Genomic DNA, 26,644 nt, shown 5'->3' with positions numbered 1-26,644 from the left:
GCATCAGTACAATTTAAAAGAATAATTAACTAATTAGTTTATTACCTGTCTCCTTCTTCAAGCTCTTTTTCATTGAGAGCAGGAGCCATTTCATGCCATTTCCCTGCCATACACTGGTGCCCAGCACACAGTAGATGGTCAATAAATAGTTAATGAGTGCATAAAAAATAAATAGGGAAAATGTTATTTTATGGAGTAATATCCCCATCTTGTGGAATTTTAGAATATTGTCGTTCAAAAAATTAAAAAAAAAGGTAAGTTTTTACATGAGAATTTACAGTCATGTGTCTTTTTTATTGGATCAGTCCTCTTGAGATTTTTAGTGCTATAGAATAACACAGCCTTTTCAGGGTAGGGCTTTCGCTTTCTAGATTTGTGTGGTGAGATGGATTGTGCAACTAGATAATTACTGGCAGCAGTTTATATCCAGAGCTCATTTGATTCTACCTTGCCAGTATGTGGAGCACAGGTTCATTAATAAGCTCTTGGCTCACAATGATCACTCAGGCACATCCAGAGTCCCTTCCTTGCAGCGTTCATATAACCATAATGGGTCTATGAGTCAGCAGTTCCCAACTCCTCATGACACAGACCCACAGTGTGTGATGGCTAAAGCAGTGGTGGGATTCGGCCTGTTCTTACAGGTTCAGCAGAACCGATTTCTAATTTTTTGCTGAGTTTGGCAAACTGGTTATTAAAATGGCACTTGTAATCAGAGTTCTCTCTAAGGTGGATGCCTGGGTAGCCGCCTAATGTGGAAATCACAAATTCACATTCCTTACTCTTCTTTTTAACATTCATCTGTGCAACAGTACATTCTAAGTGCTCATAGTAGTTTTCATTCTGTCCATAGGTGAAAAAAATTGCAAGTGGGGACACCAATCAAGAAGCAAAATGGAAATATCTTAAATAACAGTTTTATTGTTTCTTTTTTGGTCAGGTATTATTTAATATATTTTCATTAATATTTTAAAACTTATAATCTAGTTCTGTGTACCCCTTTTATTGTTTTTAAGTATCAAATGCATTAAATAATAAACTACCCTTCACTATATCATTTCTTTATGCTTAAAATTGTTAAAGTATTTGAATCCCACCACTGGGCTAAAGTGGACATTGTGTAAAGAAATAGCTCCTGTTCTACCATCATCCGCTGGGAGAGAGGAGCCAACTGTAGTGCATTGGAAGCGTAGGTTTTACATATACGTTTTGTGCACATAACGTGTAACTATTTAAAAAGCATAACAATGTTAAGATTTACTTTCCTGATTTCTATTTCATGGGCGGCTCATTTTACAAAGTTAGCAAACCTTGATAGTCCAACCAGAAATGTTCAGGCCAGTCTGATTATAATTGCAAATTATAAACGCAGAGGGTCTGGTCTCTGACACCTAACCAGCTACGGAAGTGGGAGGTCTAGGAAGCCCAGGAGAGCCGCTCCTTCCCCGGACTCTATGGTTCTCAGGTTACAGTCACCACTGAGAACTCTATGGTTCCAGGGCGGGCTGGGAGGCCCGAGTTTGAAGGCCGTGGCGGGAAGGGAGGTGACGGCCACTGCTGTCACCGGCCCGGGCTTCTCCCAAACGGGAGGAAGCTGGAACTGTGACTATCCCTGAATAGCCAAGAAAAATTCGCAATGAATCTTTCGCGCTGGAGTGGGAAACGGCAGCGTTCAACATCAGGCTCGGACTCCTTCTTGGGAAGCAGCGGTGACCGCAGTGACCGCAGTGACAGCCGCCCGCTCCCCTCGGAGCCGGTGCTGAGCCCGCCCGCTGGCCTGGGACGCGGCCTGAAGGACCGCGGCCGCCCCTCGGCCGCAGCAGCAGGTACTCCCGGGCACCCTGGGGCCAGCGGGCCAAGTGGCCAGGCGGGAAGATGTCTCCGCGAGGAACTTGCTTTTCTGCACGATTTCCTCGGTTTCTAGTCCCCTACTCAGTCTGTGACTGGGGCCTGGTGCGGCAGGTCGCTTTCTGTTCAGACACAGAAGTGCTTTCAGATTATATTCAGTGACCATCTGGTAGTAGCATTCGAGTGGTTTCTGAGTCTTTCGACCTTTACAGAAACAGCTGCTTAGTTGGCCAAATCGCATCACCTGTAGAGAGCTCACTCCTAATAGTGATACAACTCACAGCTCCTTGTATTGGATGTGCTTTATGTCAGGTGTGCTTTATGTAGCCTCATTCCAACACGCAGTAATTCCGAAATAGAGTGGAGGGATAACTACTGAAGTCATATGTTAAATTAAGCTATTATTATTTTTCTTTTTTTCCCTAAAAGAGGAATGCAAGCAAACAGTTCCTGACGACCAAACAGACAAGCTACTATTGGCAAACTGGGGACTTCCTACAGCGGTTCTGGAGAAATATCACAGTTTTGGTGTAAAAAAGATGTTTAAATGGCAGGCAGAGTGTCTTTTGCTTGGACAAGTCCTGGAAGGAAAGAATTTAGTCTATTCAGGTATTCAAATTTGCGTAAATTAATTTCTCTAAATTAAAGACATTGTGAATGTAAAGAATATTCTATTGAGGTAGGGAGAAAGTATTAAAATATATTTGAAAAATGGAGTCTCATTATATGCCTATTTATTTATTTATTTACAGGGACAGAGAGTCAGAGAGAGGGATAGATAGGGACAGACAGGAACGGAGAGAGATGAGAAGCATCAATCATCAGTTTTTTGTTGGGACACCTTAGTTGTTCATTCATTGCTTTCTCATATGTGCCTTGACCGTGGAGCTACAGCAGACTGAGTGACTACTTGCTCGAGCCATTGACCTTGGGTCCAAGCTCGAACCTGGGTCCTCGGCGTCCCAGTTCGATGCTCTATCCACTGTGCCACCGCCTGGTCAGGCTATATGCTTATTTAGATTATGCAAAATACATTATATGGCTTGGTGCAGGGAAGGAAAGAAAAGCAGACAAGTTAAAGGGAGCTAACCATTTCTCTCAACAAACATATGTCCCAGGGTGAGTGTGCAGGGGGACATGTAAATCCAGTCTCTCTCAGTTGCTTTTCAGTGTGTGAACATTATAAATTATGTATTTATAAGTTGACTTGCTTGTGTAGGATTAAATATACAAAACCACAAAGGTAAATATACAAAATTTACATTTTGTATATGTAAATTTGTATATGTAAATATACAAAATGAATTTTGTATATGTAAATATACAAAAATTACAAAGGATGTAATATACTTTATAGAAAACTTTATGAGCTTTATAGGGCACTTGTGGCACGCATGCTTTTCAACCTTTTTACTGACTTTAGAAACTAATTGGTAAGATGCACTTTCTTTCTTTTTTTTTTTTTTTGTATTTTTCTGAAGTTGGAAACGGGGAGGCAGTCAGATTCCCGCATGCGCCCCACCGGGATCCAGCTGGCATGCCCACCGGGGGCGATGCTCTGCCCACCTGGGGCGCTGCTCTGTTGCGACCAGAGCCATTCTAGCGCCTGAGGCAGAGGCCATGGAGCCATCCTCAGCGCCCGGGCCAACTTTGCTCCAATGGAGCCTCGGCTGCCAGAGGGGAAGAGAGAGACAGAGAGGAAGGAGAGGGGGAGGGGTGGAGAAGCAGATGGGTGCCTCTCCTGTGTGCCTCGGCCAGGAATCGAACCCGGGACTCCTGCATGCCAGGCCGATGCTCTACCACTGAGCCAACCAGCCAGGGCCAAGATGCACTTTCTTTGTAATAGTTTTCTCTGAAATTGTGAGTCATCCAGGTTTTTTGTTATGGCTGAAAAAAATAATTAGACAATTTATCAGTAGATATAAGTTCAAGCTCGAGTCAAACTGGTTGGATTTTTAAAAATTTTATTTATTGATTTTTAGAGATAGAGAGGGAAAGGGAGAGAGACAGACAGAAGCATTGATTTGTTTCTGTATGTGCCCTGAGGATTGAACTGGCAACCTTTGCATTTAGAGACAAGGCTTTAACCAACCGAGCTGTCTGGCCAGGGCAGAAAAGTATTTTTAACACTTATTGGCTGTGTAACCTTGCAGATCACCAGAGAGAGAGCATGAAAGAGCACTTAGAACAGTTTTTGGCACATAGCAATTTCACGATAAATGCTAACTTGTAATTAGTGGCAGTGGTAGAATGGCCTGAGCATTTCAATTATTTAAAACCAATATCTGGTTGTCATTCATAACTCTGGTCACCAATTCAATCAATCACCACATCCAGTGTCTATAACCTCAAATATCTTGATTCTGATTATTTCTCTCTGTTCCTAGGCTCATTACCTAATTTACTACCATCTTTCTCCTATCATTTCTTTTTCTTTTCTAGATTATGCTCACTGTCATCTTTCTTCTAGATTATGCAGTAGTTTTATAACTAGTTTATTTTTTCTCTCTCGCTGGTCTTGTTCTGCAGTCAAAGTCATCTTTATAAAGTATAAATATGATCTTGTCACGCCTTTACGTAAAACTCATTAATCACTCTGAATTACTTTCAGTAAGTCTGTTTTATTTTATTTTTTTAAGATTTTATTTATTGATTTGAGAGAGAGAGGAGAGGGAGGGAGAGAGAGAGAGAGAGAGAGAGAGAAAGAAAGAAAGAGAGGGAGAAACAGGAAGCACCAGCTCATAGTAGTTGCTGCTCATATGTGCCTTGACGTGGCAAGCCCAGGGTTTTGAATTGGCAACCTCAGCATTACAGGTCGACACTTAATCCACTGCGCCACCACAGGTTAGGCCTGAATTACTTTCAGGATAAATTCTGAACTTCTTACAAGGTGGGATGATAAAACTCTTTTTCATGTGATGCATTCATGTTTTTTTTTCACTCAGCTATTTACGTGTTCTTTTGTTGTGTGTTTTTTTTTTTTTTTTTGAGAGAAGCAAAAACAGACAGGGAGACAGGAAAGGAGAGAGATGAGAAGCAACAACTAGTAGTAGTGTCACTTTAGTTGTTCATTCATTGCTTCTCATACGTGCTTTGACCAGGGAACGGGGCTCAAGCTGAGCCAGTGACCCCTTGCTCAAGCCAGCAACCTTTGGGCTCAAGCCATGTCAGTGATTCTGTAATCAAGCCAGTGACCCCACGCGTAAGCTGGTGAGCCTGCACTCAAGCTGGTGACCTTGGGGTTTTGAATCTGGGACTTCAGTGTCCCAGGTTGATGCTCTAGCCACTGCACCACCACCAGTCAGGCTCCCCTACTTGTTTAATAACTTACGTCCATCTGAACCTACCAGGCTTTCCTCCAGGTTTGCATATACTGTTTCTTCTGCTTGGCACTCATTGCTTCTACCCTTCTTTCTCCTAAGTTCTGTTTCCTTCCCATAAACTTCCTTATAGCTCCTCTCCCTCAACTTCTATCATAGCTCTTGTCACACTATCTTAAAGTTATTCACCAGCTTCCTCAGAGAAGGGTTTTTAGCCGTACAGTACTCAAAGGAAAGGAGTTTCAGGTACAAGCTAGGTACTCAGTATATTCATCATTTTTTGTTGATATAAAGATTTATTTTCAGTGTGAGACTTCAGAGAGCTAGTTTAAGCTCAGGGATGCTTCAGGGTATAAAGGTTTCAAATGCTTGTTGGGACTTAGTGATGGGAGTCTTAGGTTCTGTAGTTACTGAATATGGTTAAATTATTTATTAGTGTAGTATATCAAATATTATTATTTTTGTGATTAACTTTGTGGAATAACATGTTTTAGCCCCTACAAGTGCCGGGAAGACTCTTGTTGCTGAATTACTTATTTTGAAGCGGGTTTTGGAAATGCAGAAGAAAGCTCTGTTTATTCTGCCCTTTGTCTCTGTGGCTAAAGAGAAGAAATACTATCTCCAGGTAATGTTCTTACACTAAGTTTGGAATTGTGCTAAGGTGTGTTATTGCAGTCATGGCTTTACTCATGAAATAAAATTATAAAAGCAAATGAAAAGTTTTTTTTATTGCATCCCAATATAGCTTTAAGTGTTGATCATTTATAAAGGGAAACTTTTGTATTATTGTATGAAGGAGAAAGGGCCATCAAATTAAAAGAGTAATTGGTGAACGCTTTGTTAATATTGATAACTCTTTTCCTTAGGAAGTAAAAAGAATACTTCTAGTATTTAAATGTGCAAATTAAGAATCAGCATTTTAACTGCATAGTAGGACTAGCTTGAAGCATGGAAAGGAAAGAGCGTTTAAAGCAGGGGTCGGGAACCTATGGCTCGCGAGCCAGATGTGGCTGTTTTGATGGCTGCATCTGGCTCACAGACAAATCTTTAATAACAAAAAAATAATAATGTTAAAAATATAAAACATTCTCATGTATTACAATCCATTCATTTCCTACCACTCATGTTTATGGTTGTGGGTGGCTGGAACCAATCACAGCTGTCCTCTGGAACAACACCAAATTTTTATTGGATAATGCGTAATGTACACAGGTCGTTGTATGGCTCTCATGGAATTACATTTTAAAATACGTGGCGTTCATGGCTCTCTCAGCCAAAAAGGTTTCCGATCCCTGGTTTAAAGAAACATACCCCATCCTAACTGAGGGCTGTTGGGAACATTCAGGGGATAAAACACAAGATCCATTAGGCTTATGCGGACCTCCAGGTCTGTGGTTTCTCTGTTCTGCAGAAATGAAAAACATTTTTCATTTGTATGGTGCTCACTGTGGTTTAAGGCAGTGGTCCCCAACCCCCAGGCCGTGGACCGGTACTGGCCTGTGGGCCATTTGGTACCAGTCCGCAGAGAAAGAATAAATAACTTACATTATTTCCGTTTTATTTATATTTAAGTCTGAACGATGTTTTATCTTTAAAAAATGACCAGATTCCCTCTGTTATATCGTCTAAGACTCACTCTTTTTTTTTTTTTTTTTCAGAGAGAGAGAGGGATAGACAGGGACAGATAGACAGGAACGGAGAGAGATGCGAAGCACCAATCATTAGTTTTTCATTGCGCGTTGCAACACCTTAGTTGTTCATTGATTGCTTTCTCGTATGTGCCTTGACCACGGGCCTTCAGCAGACTGAGTAACCCCTTGCTGGAGCCAGCAACCTTGGGTTCAAGCTGGTGGGCTTTTTTTGCTCAAGCCAGATGAGCCCACACTCAATCTGGCGACCTCGGGGTCTTGAACCTGGGTCCTCTGCATCCCAGTCCAATGCTCTATCCACTGCGCCACCGCCTGGTCAGGCTAAGACTCACTCTTGACGCTTGTCTCATAAATTTGACAATTATATTTAAAAATACCAGTTTTTACGCTGGTCACATAATTTGATTTTGTGCATTTATCCGTCCCACCCTAAAGGCCGGTCTGTGAAAATATTTTCTGACATTAAACCAGTCCGTGGCCCAAAAGAAGTTGAGGACCACTGGTTTAAGGCATTTTTACAAATAGAGTGTTTCATGGAATGGAATAATTTTATTGTTATTTCTGCAGTGAAAAAAATGCTGTTGGAATGGCAAGATTATTGTACTGGTAGTTCAAAAAATCTGGGTTCTAGTCCATTTTGCCATTAGTTATGTGTTCATGGAGAATGAAGGGATGGGATCAGAAAAGGTGAAGGGATTAGTGAAATTATATATACATAACACATAGATACAGATAACAGGACAGCAAATCCCAGAGGGGAGGGGAGAGGGAGTTAGGGGAGGGGGGCAAAGGGGATATAAATAGGGACACAGGGGTGAGGGGGTGAGGGTGTTATAGTCAGTGGGACACTTGAATCCATGTAAACACAATAAACTAAAATTAATAAAAATTAAAAAAGATTATGTGTTCAAGCCAGGCACATAATTTGTTGGACCTCAGGTTTTTTCATTGGTAAAATAAGGATGTTAACCCCAGTGCTGTGGGTTCATTCAACAAACACTCGGAAATATTTTACTGAATGAAAAGCTCTAAAGTTCTGTGGTTCTATAAATCTTTTTAACAGTTATTTCAGAGGCCAAATAGACAACAAAGCTGGTCCTACTTGGTAACATCCTCTCAACTTAGACCAAAGTAACAAAATGATGAAAGGATCTTTTTTATTGAGAAGGTATGTTAGTTAAAGTTAAACTAAAAAAAAAAAAAAAAAAAAAAAAAAAAAAAAAAAAAAAATTAACATTAAATTCCCTGCATGTGACTTTTGAAAACTTTTCTTTTGTTATATAAAAATAAGTTGGATAATGAGAATATTTTCCTCATGAAGTATAAATTTATTTCTTAAAGTATTACATTAGCTTTAAAGAAAGAGCTAGTTTCTTGTTTGTTAGATTAAAAATATCAGTGCTCAAGTAGTGTTAGTGCTTAGGTGGTTTTTCTCCAATTTTAATTTCTATAAATAACTCTTAGAACTGCTTTGATGATAAAATGCTGTCATGAAAACGGCACACTTAATTTTATTTGACTCTATCTGAACAGAAAAAAAAAATCTCTGTACTGAGTTTCATCAATTCTAAACTTCTAGTATATGATTCTAGAAAGAGCCAGTGTGTCCTGTTCAGGAGCAACTAACAGTAATCTGATAAATGTCTTTAGGTACATATGTTCCAGGGTAGAACCGATTTACAATTCATGACCATCAAATATTTTTACCTGTATTGTTCCATTTGACTCAATTCAGAGTCTGTTTCAGGAAGTGGGAATAAAAGTAGATGGTTATATGGGCAGCACCTCTCCAAAAGGGCGTTTCTCTTCCTTGGATATTGCTGTTTGCACAATTGAGAGAGCCAATGGTCTGATCAATCGCCTCATAGAAGAAAATAAGATGGATCTATTAGGTAAGAAAATTAGGAAATAAGCAAATACTTTTTATTGCTTTATTTTGATGGAATGGAGTGGAACTGTTGTGATCTCCGTGTTTCCCATGTTCTATTGTCTATCATCTACTTTTGGAGGTATCGATGTCTGCGACGTTAAGAACTCTGTGTGTGTGGGGGAAGTTTTGTGTCCTGCTGCTGTTACTGACTAGACTTCCTTTATAAACCATAGAGGATATTCTTGAGCCCTCAAGTCATTTCTCATTGCTTCTTTCTTATCTAAACTTTACCAGAAATAGAAGGAAGCATGCTGGAGCCGGATCTGGATCTGCCATCTCTGCAATTAGTGTACATGTGTATTGACTATCATATTCTGGTGCTATGCTATCTAGATTAGGCCTGTAGCCAGGGGCTACTTTTTAGCAGGGAAATGGTAGGGAGCTACAGAAACCGATTATTGTATTTGAGCTTGGGGCTCTAGGAAGATTTTTTTCTACCTTAATGCTTTTTTTTTTTTTTCATAAACCATTTAGGAAAGGCCCCTGTGTAGCACCAGAAGAGAATGGTTGTAGCAGCAAGAATATCAAGTTAGCTACTTATTGAGATCCTGGTGAACTTAAAAGATAAAGTTGTGGCAGAGTAGAGGTAGGGAGTGAAATCAGAGATTAATATGATAACGGGCTTTACTCTATAAAGCTTGGAGATCAAAATCACATTTATCAATTTGTATCAGAATTATATTATTGTCACTGCACTGGACTCTATCTTGAGAATTACAATAGAATATTATTAAGTGTTATAGCCCATATACCTAGCACAGGGCCTGGCATATTAGGTAGGGTAAATTTTTTTGGATGAATGAATAAATACTAAAATAACTCATCATATAGTATAAGCACCGTGTGTCATTAGGAAATGGCCTGAAAGATCTTGATTTTGGTGGGGAGGATTTGTTGGGCGGACACTAGTACATGCAGAAACTATGATGTTTCTGAAAATGTTTAACTGAAGAGGCATTAGTTGTTACTAAAATCTCAGTAATTCTTCAGCATTATTCCAAGTACATAGACTGGTTTGCTTCTCCAAGCAGAGGGGAATTATGATCATATTTATGTTTTGTAGTCGAGTGACTCACTAACTTAACATAATCAAACAAAAACATCCCTTAAAATAATTTTTTATTCCTGATATTCTGTTTTTCTAAGCAATTTTCTAACATGAGTATGGCTGCCCTGGTTGTTTTTTCCATAGGAAAGTATTATACTGGATAACTGTCATAGATGTCTCTGATACGTCATTATGCATATATTTTTACAAGGTTATCAATTCAAAATTATCAGAATAATTAAGGCAGTTTTCCCTGAGTTAGCCCTAAGTTTAGCTAATCATTGCTTTTTAGATTCAGAATACATTGTAGCCAGGATCACTTATGAAACCCAAACTGTCTTGGAAAAGAATTGCGCATTATGTGGAATCTGATTTTTGTTTTGTAGTTAGATATTTGCATGACCTGCAATATGTTTTAATAACTACTGACTGTAAAAGATATAAGATATTGAGTCTTTGAAATTCTTCTTGGATTTTTGAAATTCTGTAAAAACTAGTATCTGGAAAATCTCCTCAGGAATTGTGGTTGTGGATGAGCTGCATATGCTGGGAGACGCTCACCGAGGCTATCTGCTGGAACTTTTGCTGACCAAGATTTGCTATATTACTCAGAAGTCAGCATCTTGGTGAGTACCTGAAATAACTACATTTCTGAGAGTCTAAACAATGTTGAATGTCTGAAAAAGTGAATAACAAGTATGAGTTACATAAATTAAAGGAGAATAGTATTTGGTACAAACTCATATACATTTTTGTTCCAAAACAATTTTTTTTTTTTTTTTTAGGGGGAGATAGAGAGAGGAACAGACAGGGACAGACAGGAAGGGAGAGAGATGAGAAGCATCAACTTATAGCATTTTTTTTTTTTTTTTTAGTTATTAGGCATATGTCCCTAATCCTCCATTAAATAGAGCTATTTATTAGGAAAATAGTACCTTTCCTATTTTTGTTAATGACTGTAATTGGCTTCCAGGACCTTTTTTTTTTTTTTTTTTTTTTTTTTTTTTCAGAGACAGCAGGAGAGTCAGAGAGAGGGACAGATAGGGATAGACAGACAGGAATGGAGAGAGATGAGAAGCATCAATTATCAGTTTTTCATTGAGACACCTTAGAGGTTGATCATTGATTGCTTTCTCATATGTGCCTTGACTGTGGGCCTTCAGCAGACCTAGTAACCCCTTGCTCAAGCCAGCGACCTTGGGTCTAAGCTGGTGAGCTTTTGCTCAAACCAGATGAGCCCACGCTCAAGCTGGTGATCTCGGGGTCTCGAACCTGGGACCTCGGCATCCCAATCTGACGCTCTATCCACTGTGCCATCGCCTGGTCAGGCGCATCTTAATTTTTGATTGGGGGGCTGCAGCTGACCTAGTGACTCCTTGCACAAGCCAGCGACCTTGGGCTAAAGTCAGCAACCATGGGGTCATGTCTGTGACCCCATGCTCAAGCTGGTGATCCCATGCTCAAGCCATTGACCTTGGGGTTTCAAACCTGGGTCCTCAGCGTCCCAGGCTGACACTGTGCTATTGCCTGGTTAGGCTCCAAAACAATTTCTTAAGGCTGAGAGGGATTTTAGATTATTTTGTAAACATTCTTAAATTGTTAAATTTCTGATTGCTGACCATTTTTTTTTTTAAGTGAAAACGTGCAATACAGAGATGGACTCCTGCATGCGCCCTGATTGGAATCCACTCAGCAACCCCCATCTGTGACAGATGCTCTGCCAGTCTGGGGCTGCTCACAACTGAGCTATTTTTAGTGCCTGAGGCTGAGGCTTTTATGGAGCCATTCTCAGTGCCTGGGGCCTACATGCTTGAATTAATAGAGCCATGACTGTGGGAGGGGAAGAGAGAGGGAGAGAGAGAAAGAGAGAGAGAGAATGGGAAGGGTGAGGAGAAGCAGATGGTCACTTCTCCTGTGTGCCCAGACTGGGAATTGAACCCAGGACTTCCACACTCTGGGTCAACACTGTATCACTGAGCCAGCTGGCCAGGGCCTACTGACCACTTTTATGATAGAATTTTTAAGATCTATTTTATGTATTTGCCAGTTACACATCTGACTTAAGCAGTCGAGGCTAATTTTGAAAAATAACATTTCTTTATCCCCCACTTCTGAGAGGCAATCCATTTCAACTCTTAATAGCTTTATAAGCATGTTATTTACAGTGGTATCTCTAAATGCAGCTGCTTACAATTTTAATTTTAACATTATATACATTGAATTTTTACTATGGAAAATGAAGATCTAGCTGTATTTATATTATTTACTCTCCCCACCCAATCTTCGTCATCCTACCTTGTCTCTATTTTCTCATCATCTTCCCATTCTTCAAATATAGTTATGCCATAATTTTGCTTTGATCATATTTAGTTACACTATTATGACTACATAAATACCATTATCAGATATGCCATGTATATTATGATTACTTTTCCTTTCTAAATAACATTTTGTTTTGTCTGAAACTTTTGTGTTTAATGGCTTTGTTTCCTATGTACTTGTCACTGATTTATACCCAGCTCCTTACCCACTTGTGTAAATCTCTACCTAATATGTGCCAATGCATTTGCTATTCTACTAAATTCATCTTTTTCCCTTTTTATTGAATTTATTGGGGTGACACTGGTTACAAAACTATACAGTTTTCAGATACACAATTCTACAACACATCATCTGTACACTGTAGTGTGTGTTCACCATCTGAAGTCAAGCCAAATTCATCTTCTTGAAGAAGTTTCTCCTAAAGCCTTTGAGTTGTTCCAATCTAGACAGGTGGTTAATCTATATATGTGCTGTATAGTAGTTATCTTGGGATCTCTATCATTATCATTCATTCCCATAGCTTTTTGCTTGAGTCAGAACTTCCTTTTTCTAGAATCACATGCTTTTCTCTCTATTTATTTCCTCATTTTGGTGGGGATATTTTTTAGCAAGTTTTACTTTATTTCAGTGTATAGGCTATTATGGGTATAAAGTTTTTGAAAATTTGCATTTCTGAAAATGCCTTACAATTATTTCATAGATCGTCTAAGTCACAGGGTTCTTTTTTTTTCTGGTACAAAAATTCTACAAATCAGTAAGAAAAAAGCCAACTCAATGTCAGTGGGTAAGGAACTTGGGCAGGCATGTAGAAGAGGGCATCCAAATGGTGCTTAATGTCACTAGCAATCAAGGGAATATAAATGACCTCTTCAAAGAGATATTCTCACATACTGTCCAAAGTAATAACATTTTGGTACACTCTCTTTGGAAAATAGTTTGACATTAGCTAAGGAAATTGAAGATCATCTAAGGCCCAGTAATTTTACTTCTATGTATAAACCCTAAAGAGCTGTATGCATGTATGTACCAAAGAACATGACCAAGAATGTTGTTAGCAGTACTATTTATAATTAATACTATGTATTTTTTAACAGCATTTTCATTTGTTTTTCCCAGCCAAGCAGATTTGGCCAGTCCTCTGTCTAACACTGTGCAGATCGTAGGCATGAGTGCTACTCTCCCTAATTTGGAGCTTGTGGCTTCTTGGTTGGATGCTGAACTCTACCACACCGACTTTCGTCCTGTACCACTGTTGGAGTCAGTAAAAATTGGAAATTCCATATATGACTCTTCAATGAAGCTTGTGAGGGAATTTCAACCTCTGCTACAAGTGAAAGTAAGTCAGTATTTTTACCTCACTACTTCCAGTACTTGGTGTTTGATTGCGTTTTATAGCAAATAGTTAATAGTTTTTGAGTTATGTAAGTTAGGGGTTGCAAAGTAGTTGAATGTGCATTGCATAATCATTTGAAACATATTAATATTAAACTAGTTGTTTTATTTTAAAGAATTGGTGATGGTGAGAGAGGATATACAGTTGTTTCTTCAATTTAAATAACTATCATTTCCTATAAGTAATACAAAATAATAGCTAATTTTATAGATTTTTCTTTTTAACTTGGAGAAGATTTTCTTATGGCTTATTTTATACTAAACATTAATGTGGAAAATTAAACTTAGGTTTAATATATAGTAGAGTGGGAAAAAATACCATTTTTGGAGTTAGACCTACCTCTGATACTTAATAGATAGTTGATATGGGTGTGATATTAGTTGAATCACAAAAGCTTTCTGAATGTAGTGTCTTTGTATATAAAATGAGATATAATACTAATCTTTAGTATAGTTGTAAGAATGAAATGTTTAAAAATTTTCTAGCATCTGAAAAATGCTTGAAAAATGATCAATTCCCTCAGAGTATTTTTCCAAGCCTAATTATTCAATCCTGAGGTTAAAGAACTGACTCACAATCTATGAAGTGAGATATCTTCTATTTTTATGCAGAGCTATCTCTTAGTACTGAACCAGCCAAGGGTAAGTTTAGAGCTGGACTAAAGTCATCCTTCAGTACCCTCAGAGCTGTTCATTTGTAGCTCTGTACGCCTGGTGTGGAATCTTACTCAGTTGCTTTGCTTTGTACTCCAAATCTCATTTGACTTTTCCTTGGTTACCTCAATAGTTATGTATGTAAGCATTTATTTACTCTTCTGTTAATCTTTTTCTTTTATTACCATGTCCATGCCTCTACCTTTTTTGAATCACTTTCAGCTCCTACCTGAAAAAACCTCCTAGTTGCTCTCTCTTCTTCTGCCTGGTCCCCTTCCATCTATGCGTAAATCAGGAGCTAGTGATCTATTTAAAATGAACATCAGAGCATGTAACCATTCTGCTGAAAAACTTATGTTGGTGTCCTGTTTCATTTAGAAAGAAAGCAATTTCTTTATAGTAGCCCACAAGACCCACTTGATCTGCTCTCACCCTCCTAGGGCTCTGACCTCATCTACTAGATCTCATCTGACTCTCTACAGTCTCTTTGCCCTTCAATAAAATGTTAAGAATCTCCCACCACAGGTTCTCTGTCTAGAATGCTTTAGTATAAGCATCAGAATAGTTTACTCTTCACCCTTGGACCTTTAGTCAAGTGTCACTTTCTTAGACCCTCCCTAGCTTCCTTATCTAAATTACAGTGTTTTCTTCCTGGTCCCTATTTTCCCTGTTTTATTTTTCTCCTTTGCACTTTTCAAAATCAAACATACTATGTGTTTTACCTATCTTGTTTTTGTTATTTTTTATCTCTTCTTATTGGAGTAGAAACACTCTGAGAGCAGAGCTTTTTTCCTGCTTGGTTCTCCATTCCCAGTGCAAAGAACAGTATTGAGCACACAGTAAATGTTTGTTTAGTGAGTGAATGGATGGATAAATTAATTAATCCAGTTGCACACACTGACCTTCTATTGATAGTTTTGAGAACTCACTGGGACTTCACATATGCTGTTTATTCTGCATGAAATGTTTCTTCTGTCCCTCAGTTACCTTTCATTGACGTAATGCCTCCTCTCCTTCACATCTCAGCTAAGTCACCATTTTCTCAGGGAAACTTTCTTTCAGAATTTTCTGTCTAATTTATGTCAAATATGAGGCCTCAGAACACCATACAACTCTCTTTTTATAGTATATTTTATGACTGTATTTTACAGATTTTTTAGGACTTTAATATGTTTACCCAGTGAGACCTAAACTCCTTGAAGATAGGACTTTGACTTTCTTGTGCTCATTATTCTATCCCCATTGTCTAAGGATTGGAGGTCAGTAAATATTAGTTAAGTGAATTGAAAATATTTCCTTTCACCTTTTATCATAAGGAGATTTTTTCTTTTTTTCTTCTTGTTTTGTTTTTTCATTGTTTTGTTACTGACTTGGTAACTCATTTTTATTTTGCCTTTGAGTTGAAAGAAATTTCTCTATGAAGCAAATGACTGACTTTAATATGAAAACGTTTTGAAAGTACCACTAAAGTGGCTATCTATTTTCCTTTCTTAGGGAGATGAGGACCATGTTGTTAGTTTATGCTATGAGACCATTCGTGATAACCATTCAGTATTACTTTTCTGTCCGTCGAAGAAATGGTGTGAGAAGTTGGCAGATATCATTGCCCATGAGTTTTACAATCTACACCATCAAGCTGAAGGTAAGTTACTGATTGAAATAAAAACCACCATACCTAATACATTTGCTGAAAGTAATGTTAAGGATTATATTAACAAAGCATGGCTCTCTTTCCTCGTTGCCAACATCTGCTTCCCAGGCACTCCTTACAAAACGATGCTTTTGTGAATAGTCCTCTTCCTGTCCTCATTATAGACAAGGTGTGCACACAGTCGGATATTCAGATTTTAGAAAACTGGATGTATACAGGCATATACTCAGGTCCTTCATCTTGGATCGATGGGCTTTGAGAGGTTAATCTTTGAAGCCCTTAAATTATATATAAAACTTCACACATACACATTTTTCTGGGACAAGTAGCCATATCTTTCTTTATATTTCCAGGCTCTAACTCTAAATAGAATCACACATACACATACATATATATGTATATAGGCATGTGTTTGTATATATATTTATTTAGAAATAAGCTTTATTGAGGTATAATATATATACAATAATATGTACCCATTTGAGTATATAATTTAATCAGTTTAAACAAATGTATACACTGATTTAACACCCACTATAATCAACATATAGAACACCCTGTCAATCTGAAATGTTCTCTTTTGCTTTTCTGCTATTTCCTTCTATCCCCATCCCCAGGAAACCACTGATTTGCTTTCTGTAATTCTAGATCAGTTGTGCCTTTTATAAGAATTTCATATAAATGAAGTCATATGTGTATGTATCTTTTGTTTCTGATTTGCTTTTTGTTATTCTAGATTTGTTGTGCCTTTTACAAGAATTTCATATAAATGAAGTTATATAGTATGTATGTATCTTTTGTTTCTGTCTTCTTTCACTCAGCATATTTTTATTTTTTAATTAATTAATTAATTAATTTTTGTATTTTTCTGAAGTTGGAAATGGGGAGAGACAGTCAGACAGACTCCCGCATGCACCCGACCGGGATCCACCTGGCACGCCCACCAGGGGGGCGACGCTCTGCCCACCAGGGGGCGATGCTCTCCTCCTCCGGGGCGTCGCTCTGTTGCCACCAGAGCCACTCTAGCGCCTGGGGCAGAGGCCAAGGAGCCATCCCCAGCGCCCGGGCCATCTTTGCTCCAATGGAGCCCTGGCTGCGGGAGGGGAAGAGAGAGACAGAGAGGAAGTAGAGGGGAGGGGTGGAGAAGCAGATGGGCACTTCTCCTGTGTGCCCTGGCCAGAAATTGAACCCGGGACTTCTGCACACCAGGCCGACGCTCTGCCACTGAGCCAACCGGCCAGGGCTTATTTTTTAATTTTTAATTTTTTTGTATTTTTTCTGAAGTTGGAAACGGGGAGGCAGTCAGACAGACTCTTGCAGGCACCCGACCGGGATCCACCTGGCATGCCCACCAGGGGGCGATGCTCTGCCCATCCCGGGCGCCGCTCTGTTGTGACCAGAGCCATTCTAGCGCCTGAGGCAGAGGCCATAGAGCCATCCCCAGTGCCCGGGCCAACTCTGCTCCAGTGGAGCCTCGGCTGCGGGAGGGGAAGAGAGAGACAGAGAGGAAGGAGAGGGGGAGGAGTGGAGAAGCAGATGGGCGCCTCTCCTGTGTGCCCTGGCCAGGAATTGAACCCTGGACTCCTGCACGCCAGGCCGATGCTCTACCACTGAGCCAACCAGCCAGGGCCTCAGCATATTTTTAAGAGTTATCCAGATTGTTACATTTATCAGTTTATTCCTTTATTTATTGCTGAGTGTATTGCTATAACCATTAGTATATACAGGCTGGGGCAAAAGGTTTAGAATTGTTTGTATGGAAAATAATATAATAATCAATAAATAATAATACAAGAATAGATTCTTGTTTTATATATCAATACTTAAAACTGTAAACCTACTTTTGCCCCCACTGTATTTTTGCTGATTTTATTAGCCTGTGGTTCCTTGAGTTACAAAATAAGTGGAGGGAAGACAGAGACCAGTTCTGGTCACAGGATATTAGGCTATTTTGTGATTTCATTATGCCATGGCATCGTGAAGCTAGGTAACGGATATCTCAAGCTAAGTTCCAACAAGTAAACTTTTCCTGAAGTTTATATTGGGTAGGCTCTGGTTTAACATGAAATTGTTTAACATGAAATTGTTTCTAGTTCTGTCTTAGTTGATACTTTCTGTACTTTGCCAATTTATATTTCTTATATTGTACCATGGTAACTTATATCCCTTAATATCCAGAAAAATTATTATTTTCTTTGCTTAGGGTTCTTTTATTTTGATTTATAGCAGTGGTTCCCAAATCGCAGTGCTTGGGGCTATGATGAAATTTTTACCAGAAAAGACAAGGCTATATATTTTTCATAAAGCTGAAGTTTAAATTCTGAAATTATTCCTAGTACTGTTTTAGTATTTAAGTGACTTTTCTTTTGAAATAAATATATCGATCAATAGTAAGTAAAAAATTTTTTAATTATCCCCAGCATAAGAAACATTGACAACCCTCTGTGGGTCCTCAACATTTTAAGAAAAGTTAACCTAAAAAGTTGAAAAGTCAAAATATATTTTATGAGAAGTATTACTAGTTTAAAAATCCAAAACTCTAGGAAATTCTGTAAGAAAACAGCTCCTGCCTGACTGGTGGTGTTGCAGTGGATGGAGCATTGACCTGGGATGCTGAAGTCCCAGGTTTGAAACCCTGAGGTCCCCAGCTTGAGCACAGGCTCACCAACTTGAACACAGGGTTGCCAGCTTGAGTGTGGGATCAATATGATCTCATGGTCACTGGCTTCAGCCCAAAGGTCACTGGCTTGAAGCCCAAGGTCGCTGGCTTGAGCAAGGAGTCACTGGCTTGGCCAGAGTCCCCTGGTCAAAGCATGTATGCGAAGCAATCAATGAACAATGAAAGTGCTGAAACTGAGTTTATGCTTCTCATCTGTCTCCCTTCCTATTGTTCTCTCTAAAAATAAAAAGAGAGAGAGTAAGAAAAGAAAGAAAGAAAGGAAGGAAGAAAGAAAGAAAGAAAGAAAGAAAGAAAGAGAAAGAGAGAGAAAGAAAGAATAGTTCCTGCAGAAAATTAAGGTCTTGCTGGGGGAGGTTACACAGAGAGGCAAACATAGAAGGTAATGTATGGTTAATTACCACATTGGTGCCAAAGAGGCAAGAAAAATTGTCACACAGAATTAGGCTCCTGTGTAGTTCTGAGAGTGCTGGTTGGGGACACACTTTGAGCAAGGATTTTGCTTTTTAGGCTCTGCATGGTAGTCATTATCTATAATCCCCTTCTCCAGCTAGTTTCTTTGGTCTCCTCCTGTGGGCTTGGTCTCACTCTACTACAGTGTTTCCTGAACTTTGGTGCACTTTAGAATTACCTGGGGAGATTTAAAAATTCCTCGTGTTCAGGTTGTATGCTATTACATTACAATGTCCAGGGGTAAGAGCCAGTCATCAATTTTTAAAAGGAGTCAAGCCTCACCTGTGATGGTGCAGTGGATAGAGTGTGGACCTGGAATACTGAAATTGCAGGTTCGAAACCCTAGACTTTCCTGATCAAGGCACATATGTGAAGCAACTATGAGTTGATGCTTTTTGCTCCTCCCCCCACCTTTTATTATCGGAACAAGCTGGGATCTATGTTGTTTGTTGTTCTCTTTGCCAATTTCATGAGAAACAGCAACCGAGTAGGTGTAAGAGCATATTTAATTCAAATTGCAGCAACTTGAGAAGACAGGGGACTCCTGTCCAAAAGAACTGCCTTAACCCTCTCCAGGTGCTGGCAACAGTTTTATAGGGTTCAGGGGCTATTAGTAATGGTGCAAGGGGCAAAAAAAAAAAGTCTGTGTAGTTAGTCATGTAACAATGTGCAGGAGGTAGGGGTTTAGTTGCAGGGATGCCTCCTATGAAAGTTCTTCTGGTATAACACAGGCCCAATCAGCATGGTCCTATCTGATGTCCTTGGTAAATTTTCAAAGCAGCCTTAGGCAGGTGTCTCCCTAGAACAGCTGGGACCTGGCACCGCTGCCACTCTCTGCCTCTGAATTGTTTGTGAAAATTCTCCTTATTTTCTTAAGATACAAAGTAAAGATTTAAGATTGGTGAACTAAGTTTCTAATTAATTTATAGGCTTTAACTTTTAACAGTAAATTCTGTGGCTAGGCTTTTACAAACAACTTGTGATTTAAACTTCCCTAGTTGTCAGGTCTCTCCCCAATGTAAGCCCCTCCCCCCTCATTCCTACAAAGGTAAACTTTACTCTGCATTTCAAAGTAAAGTCCAGGGAGCCATTAAGAGAGAAATAGCAAACAGATGAACTATTTCCCAATCCCTAAATATCTCCTATTCATTGCAATGAAAAAGCTACCATTACCAGTCAAATTTCTCACTTTTGGACTCTTGTATCACTTTCTCTCTCCCTTTTTCCTCTCTCTAAGAAGATCAATATATAAAATCTTTAAAATAAAATAAAGGTGTCAAGGTGATTATTATATGCAGTCATTTCAGAATCATTACCTTACTGTTTAGCTCTGTGATGACTTAGGCAGATAGCACTTACAGAGGTCCAGGCAGAGGTGAACAGTGTGGATGTTTTTGTATGACAGGATTGGGAAGATCATCGGAACTTTCACCAGTGATACTGGAACAAGAGGGCCTCCTAGAAGTGATTGATCAGCTAAAACATTCACCTTCAGGATTGGACTCTGTATTGCAAAAAACTGTACCATGGGGAGTAGCGTTTCATCATGCAGGTATCCATATCTATAATCAGTTATTAAGCCCCCTGCAAAAGTCCTCACAATTTCTTCATTTTGTATTTATGTGCATTTGATTTCTTGTTAACCACACTTAATACTCTTAGATCTCATTTTAAGAAATTGTATGTTTAAGTTTAAGCAAGAGTAAAAGAAGCATGTGTAGGTTTACTTCTCTGTATGGTAAACTTGACTTGCAGCAAACAGCTTGATGTCACTGGTTTCAGGACTCCCTTGCTGAAGTCTTTGTACTGGCTCAGTGTTTTCTGGTGTTACACATTGCTGTCCATCAGTACACGTTTTCTGTTTTTGTCTTTCACCCACAAATTTAATACTTTTCTCATCTTTAACTAAGCACTTACCACACACACTGTGTCCGTAACTTTTGCAGTTTGAGGTATGATAGCAAAACTAGCGCTTGCTATTTCCTTTTTTACAATTTCACAGATAGAAGATTCATTCTTTTTTTTAATATTGATTTTATTGACTTGAGAGAGAGGAAGGGAGAGAGCAAGAGAAAGACAGGAAAATCTGTTCCCGTATGTGCCCTGAGCAAGGATTGAACCAGCAACCTCTGCTTCCAGATGATGCTCCAAACGAGCTATCCAGCCAGGACAGAAGATTCATTCTTAACATAATTTTTTTTTTTTTTTGTATTTTTCTGAAGCTGGAAACAGGGAGACAGTCAGACAGACTCCCGCATGCTCCCAACCGGGATCCACCTGGCACGCCCACCAGGGGGCGATGCTCTGCCCATCGGGGCATTGCTTTGTTGTGACCAGAGCCACTCTAGCGCCTGGGGCAGAGGCCATGGAGCCATTCCCAGCGCCCGGGCCATCCTTTGCTCCAATGGAGCCTCGGCTGCGGGAGGGGAAGAAAGAGACAGAGAGGAAGGAGAGGGGAGGGGTGGAGAAGCAGATGGGCACCTCTCCTGTGTGCCCTGGCCGGGAATCAAACCCGGGACTTCCGCATGCCAGGCCGATGCTCTACCACTGAGCCAACTGGCCAGGGCCTTAACATAATTCTTGACAACCTCAGCATACAGTCATGTGCTGCTTAATAATAGGGATATATTCTGGAAAAGGTGTCATTAGGCAATTTCGTCACTGTGCAAACATCATAGAGTGCACTTACCCAAACCTAGGTGATATAGTTATTACACACCTAGGCTATATGGTATAGCCTATTGTTCCTAGGCTGTAAAACCTGTACAGCATATTACTTACTGTACTGACCACTATAGGCAATATCTAAACATATCTAAACACAGAAAAGGTACAGTAAAATACAATATAAAAGATATAAAATGGTACAGTTTAACATGAATGGAGCTTGCAGCATTGGAAATTGTTCTGGGTGAGTCAGTGAGTAAGTAATGAGTGAAAGTGGAGGTCTAGGATATTGCTGTACACTTCAGTAGACTTATAAACACTTTACACTTGAGTTACACTAAATGAATAAAACAACATGAGACTAAAACAAGCACAAAAGAAAATGACACAATCAAGAGATGCAGTAAACACAAGATGTATGAGGCTGCTGTTGGAGTAACATGGCATACCATTTTATAGTAAACTTTTTTATAAGTAGAGAGAGTATGTTCTAAAATAAAAAAAAGTACCTGACCAGGTGGTTGCACAGTGCATAGAGCATCGACCTGGGACACTGAGGACCCAGGTTCGAAACCCCAAGGTCACCGGCTTAAGTGTGGGCTCATCGAGCTTGAGCGTGGTATCATTGACATGACCCCATGGTCACTGGCTTGAGTCCAAAGGTCACTAGCGTCAAGCCCAAGATCGCTGGTTTGAGCCCAAGGTCGCTGGCTCTGCTGGAGCCCCCTGGTCAAGGCATAGATGAGAAATCAATCAATGAACAACTCAAGTGCTGCAACTGTGAGTTGATGCTTCTCATCTTCCTGTCTGTGTCTCCGTCTCCCTGTTTCTCTCTCTCTCTCTCTCAATCTTGCTAAAAATAAATAAATAAAATAAAAAGTATAGTATAAAAAACAAAGGAGAAAAAGAAAAAGAATAAAAATAGAAAAAGTATAATACATAACCAGTAGCATAGTTGTTTATTATCACTATCAAGTATTATGTACTGTACATAATTGTAGGTGCTGTACTCTTATACGACTGGCAGTGCAGTAGGTTTGTTTACACCCACTTCACTACAAAGATGTGAGTAATACATTGTGCTACAATGTCACTAGGTGACAGGAATTTTTCTGCTCTGTTACAATTTTATGGGACCATTATCATATGTGTGTTCCATTGTTGAACTGAAATGTCATTTTTCAGTGCATGACTGTACAATTCTTTTCTTTCCTTATTAAGTGGAGGACTTTCGCCTTTTCACTTAAAGGAAACACTTTCTGGCTCCTCTTTGGCATATCCTAACTGCCATCACCAGGCCTGTGCTTTGAGGTCATTATTAAGTAAAATAAGGGTGACTTGAACACAAGCATTGCAACACCCAGAGTCAGTCTGATAACTGAGATGACCACTAGGTGACTAACGGGCAGGTGGTATATGCAGCGTGGATACGCCAGACAAAGGGACGACTCACATCCAGGACAGATGGAGAGGGACAGTGCGAGTTTTCATCACACTGCTCAGAACAGCCTGCAATTAAAAACTTAGGAATTGTTTATTTCTGGAATTTTTCATTTAACATTTTCAGACCATAATTGACTGCAGGCAACTGGAACAGTGGAAAGCCGAACTGTAGGTAAGGAGGGACTACTGCACTTGCCACTCTAATTTTATGTCACTCTAGTGTCTCCTTTTATCTCAAGGGATATTGAGCTATTCTTATACATATATCAAAATCAAATTAATTTTAGAAATTGTCGTATTGTATTTTGAGAAAGCTAGAAGTGTTTAAAAATCAAATACATAGGTTGTCAAAATTGCAAGGATTGTAATAGTCACTGAATTAAATAATTTCTTCCAGAGAGTGGTCTTTCCATGATCATATGTGCTAATGATATGATTAAGAATATATAGTTTCAAAGATTAGGAATTTAACCTTTTCAATTTATTAAAAAATTTATCATGCTATATATAAATAAATTTTAAAATATATATATACACATATATATACACACATATATACACAGTTGATCCTTGAACAACATGGGCTTGAACTGCATGGTTCCATTTATATGTAGATTTTCAATAAATATATTGTAAAATTTTTTGGAAATTTGCAACAATTTGAAAAAACTCACAGATGAACTTTGTAACTTGTAGAACTATTATAAAGTTAAGAAAACAGTATGTCATGAATGCGTAAAATATATTTAGACGGTTCATTTAAATACCAGAGAAAACAGTCTGTTAGTTCATTTAATACCTTAAAATATACTCAAATCTATTATAAAAAGTTAAAATTGATCAAAATTTCCAAACACAGACCATACATGGAGCAATTTGCAGTGGAGAGAAATATAAGCAATTGTAAAGATATAGTATTAAGTAAAAACTGTCTAGAAAAAAGGGAGGGAAGGAGGGGAAAAAAACCTGTCTAAAATTAACTATAGTACATAGCATACTACTGTAGTACTAATTTCGTAGCCACCTGTTGTAGTGAACTCAAGTGTTGCAAAAGCATTTAAAATGCCTTGTGACATTATCTCCTAGTGAGCAGTTTGTCTCTCCAGCAATTGATTATCACATTGAAAGGTGATTTCTTGCACGTTTTTCACTGTGTTAAGTGCAATACTATAAACCTTGTTATTATACCATAGGACCCATACGAAGCTCCACTAGTGATGCTGGAAGTGCTCCCAGGAAGCAGAGAAAAATTTTAACATTATAAGACAAAGCTGAATTGCTTGAGATATACTGTAGTCTGATGTCTGCAGCTGCGATTGCCCATTATTTCAAGATAAATAAACCCAGCATAAAGACCATTGTAAAAAAATGAAAAGGAAATTTGTGAGGCCTTTTCTGCAACTATGCCAGCTGGTGCAAAAATCTAGCACTTTTTGTGAATTACCTTTTTATATTGTATTAAAAATGCAGCTCTTATGTGGGTGTAAGATTGCTATAAGAAAGGCATACTATAGACTCTAAGATAATGTAAGAAAAAGCAAAGTCATTATTTGACAACTTAAAGCAAAAGGAAGGGAAAGGAGCTAAAGCTGGAGAATTGAAAGCCAGCAAAAGATGATTTGATAATTTTAGAAAGGGTTTTGGCTTGAAAAAGTTGTCATGATAATAAGAAGCAGCTTCTGCTGACCCAGATGCCATTAAGAAAATTATTGAGGAGAAAGAATATCTGCTTGAAGAGGTTTTTCATGCAGATGAAAGTGCCCTGTTCTGGAAAAAAATGCCACAAAGGACATTAATTAGTAAGAAAGAGAAGGGAACACCAGAATTTAAGAAGGGAAGGGGTAGGCTAACTCTACTCTTTTGTGCAAATGTAGTCAGGTTTATGATCAGGACCACCCTTATCTGTAACGCTACTAACCCCTGAACCTTGAAGGGAGAAGATAAACACCAGCTGCCAATCTTTTGGTTGTACAAAGAGGCCTGGATAGTGAGAACCCCTTTTTTTTGGATTGGTTTCAATAATGCTTTGTCCCTGAAGTTGGGAAATACCTTGCCAGTAAGGAACTGCATTTTAAAATTATTTTGATATTGGACAATGCCCCTAGCCCCCCAGGAACTCATGAGTTTAGCACTGAAGGCATTGAAGTGGTCTACTTGCCCCCAAACATCTCTAATTCAAACTCTCAATCGGGGGTCATAAGGGCCTATAAGGTTCATTGCACATGGTACTCTATGGAAAAGATTGTCAGTGCTACGGGAGAGAGAACTCTGATAGAAAAAACATCATGCAATTCTGGAAGGATCATACCATTGTAGATGCCATTGTTGTTATAGAAAAGCCATAAAAGCCATGAAACCTGAAATAATAAATTCCTGTTGGAGAAAACTGTGCCCAGATGTTCTGCGTAACTTCACAGGATTTATGACAGAGCCATAATCAAGGAAATCATGAAAAGAGATTGTGGATATGGCAAAAACGGTGGAGGGTGAAAGGTTTCAAGATATGGGTCTTGAAGAAGAAACTTGATGGAGATGAGTGCTCTGAACCAGTGCCAGAAGATAAAGAAGACAGAAGAAGCAGAGCCAGAATACAAACTGACACTAGACAATCTGGCAGAAGGGTTCCAATATTCAAGACTGCTTTTGACTTCTTTTACAACATGGACCCTTCCATGATGTGAGCACCAAAACTAAAGGAAACAGTGGAAGAAGGATTGGTACCATATAGAAACTCTTTTCATAGGCTTGGGAAATTCTCATCTATTATTTGTTTGATAGGCTCTACATTTCCTTCTCCCTCTTTTCTTCTTCTGATATACCCATTATTCTTATATCACTCTTTCTGATGTAGTCAGACAATTCTTGTGGAGCTGTCTGCTTTTTAAATTCCTGAGTCTCTTTCCTCTTCTCTCTAGCAGATCTGGTTGCCTGTCTTCAATGTTACTGATTCTTTCCTCTATCTGGCTTGTTCTGTTAGCTAAGCTCGCTACCTCAGTCTTCAATTCATGTACTGAGTTCTTCATTTCTGTTTTTAAAGATTCAGTCTCCTTGGTGAGGTATTTGTTTTGTTCATTAATTTGTTTTCTGAGATCATTAAGTTGCCTGTTGGTGTCATCTCACATCTCATTGAGTATTTTCAGAACTTCGGTTTTGAATTCTCATTTAACTTCAAAATGATTGAGATTTTTTTTCTGGAGATTTTTTGTTTTCTTTCTGAACTATGTCTCTGTCATGTGTAGCCATAGTATTTGATTTCTTCTTCCTTAATGACATTTGAATATGGTATTATTAAGAATCCTAACAACAAAAAAAAAACTAAAAAATGAAAAATTAAAATAAAACAGTAAAAAATATAAATAATTATGACAAGAAGTAAAACCAGAGGAAAAGACTGAAAGCAAACAAAAAAATCAAAACACTCACAAATAGTAATAATAATAATAATAATAAATATAAAAAAAGTTAAATTCAAAAGAGGAAGAGAAAAAAGAATACAAAGAAAAAGAAAGGAAAAAAGAGGGAAAAGAAAGTAAAAATAAATTTTGGTTTTGAGAGGCTTCTTCCAGTAGGTGTCGCTGTATTATAACTTT

The 26,644-nt window shown here is 38.7% G+C and overlaps 1 protein-coding gene across 2 annotated transcripts in view; it reads left to right on the top strand.

Annotated features, from left to right (window-relative positions):
- Positions 1 to 1,201: 1,201 nt before the first annotated feature.
- Positions 1,202 to 26,644, top strand: part of POLQ (DNA polymerase theta) — a 136,219-nt gene continuing 110,776 nt past the window's right edge. The window contains exons 1-8 of one of the 2 annotated variants that reach the window (XM_066241868.1): positions 1,202 to 1,826; positions 2,278 to 2,457; positions 5,663 to 5,793; positions 8,553 to 8,709; positions 10,313 to 10,421; positions 13,234 to 13,453; positions 15,658 to 15,805; positions 20,350 to 20,496. In XM_066241868.1, the coding sequence (XP_066097965.1) occupies positions 1,637 to 1,826; positions 2,278 to 2,457; positions 5,663 to 5,793; positions 8,553 to 8,709; positions 10,313 to 10,421; positions 13,234 to 13,453; positions 15,658 to 15,805; positions 20,350 to 20,496 (1,282 nt within the window). In that variant the 5' untranslated portion in view covers positions 1,202 to 1,636. Of the gene's footprint in view, positions 1,827 to 2,277; positions 2,458 to 5,662; positions 5,794 to 7,922; positions 7,986 to 8,552; positions 8,710 to 10,312; positions 10,422 to 13,233; positions 13,454 to 15,657; positions 15,806 to 20,349; positions 20,497 to 26,644 lie in introns of those variants that run through there. The other variant, XM_066241869.1, reaches the window with a different exon arrangement.

This window comes from Saccopteryx bilineata, chromosome 8 (assembly GCF_036850765.1).
Source record: "Saccopteryx bilineata isolate mSacBil1 chromosome 8, mSacBil1_pri_phased_curated, whole genome shotgun sequence".
Taxonomy (NCBI): Eukaryota; Metazoa; Chordata; class Mammalia; order Chiroptera; family Emballonuridae; genus Saccopteryx; species Saccopteryx bilineata.
Note: the sequence above shows the minus strand (reverse complement) of the source record. Positions and strands in the feature narration are given on the sequence as shown.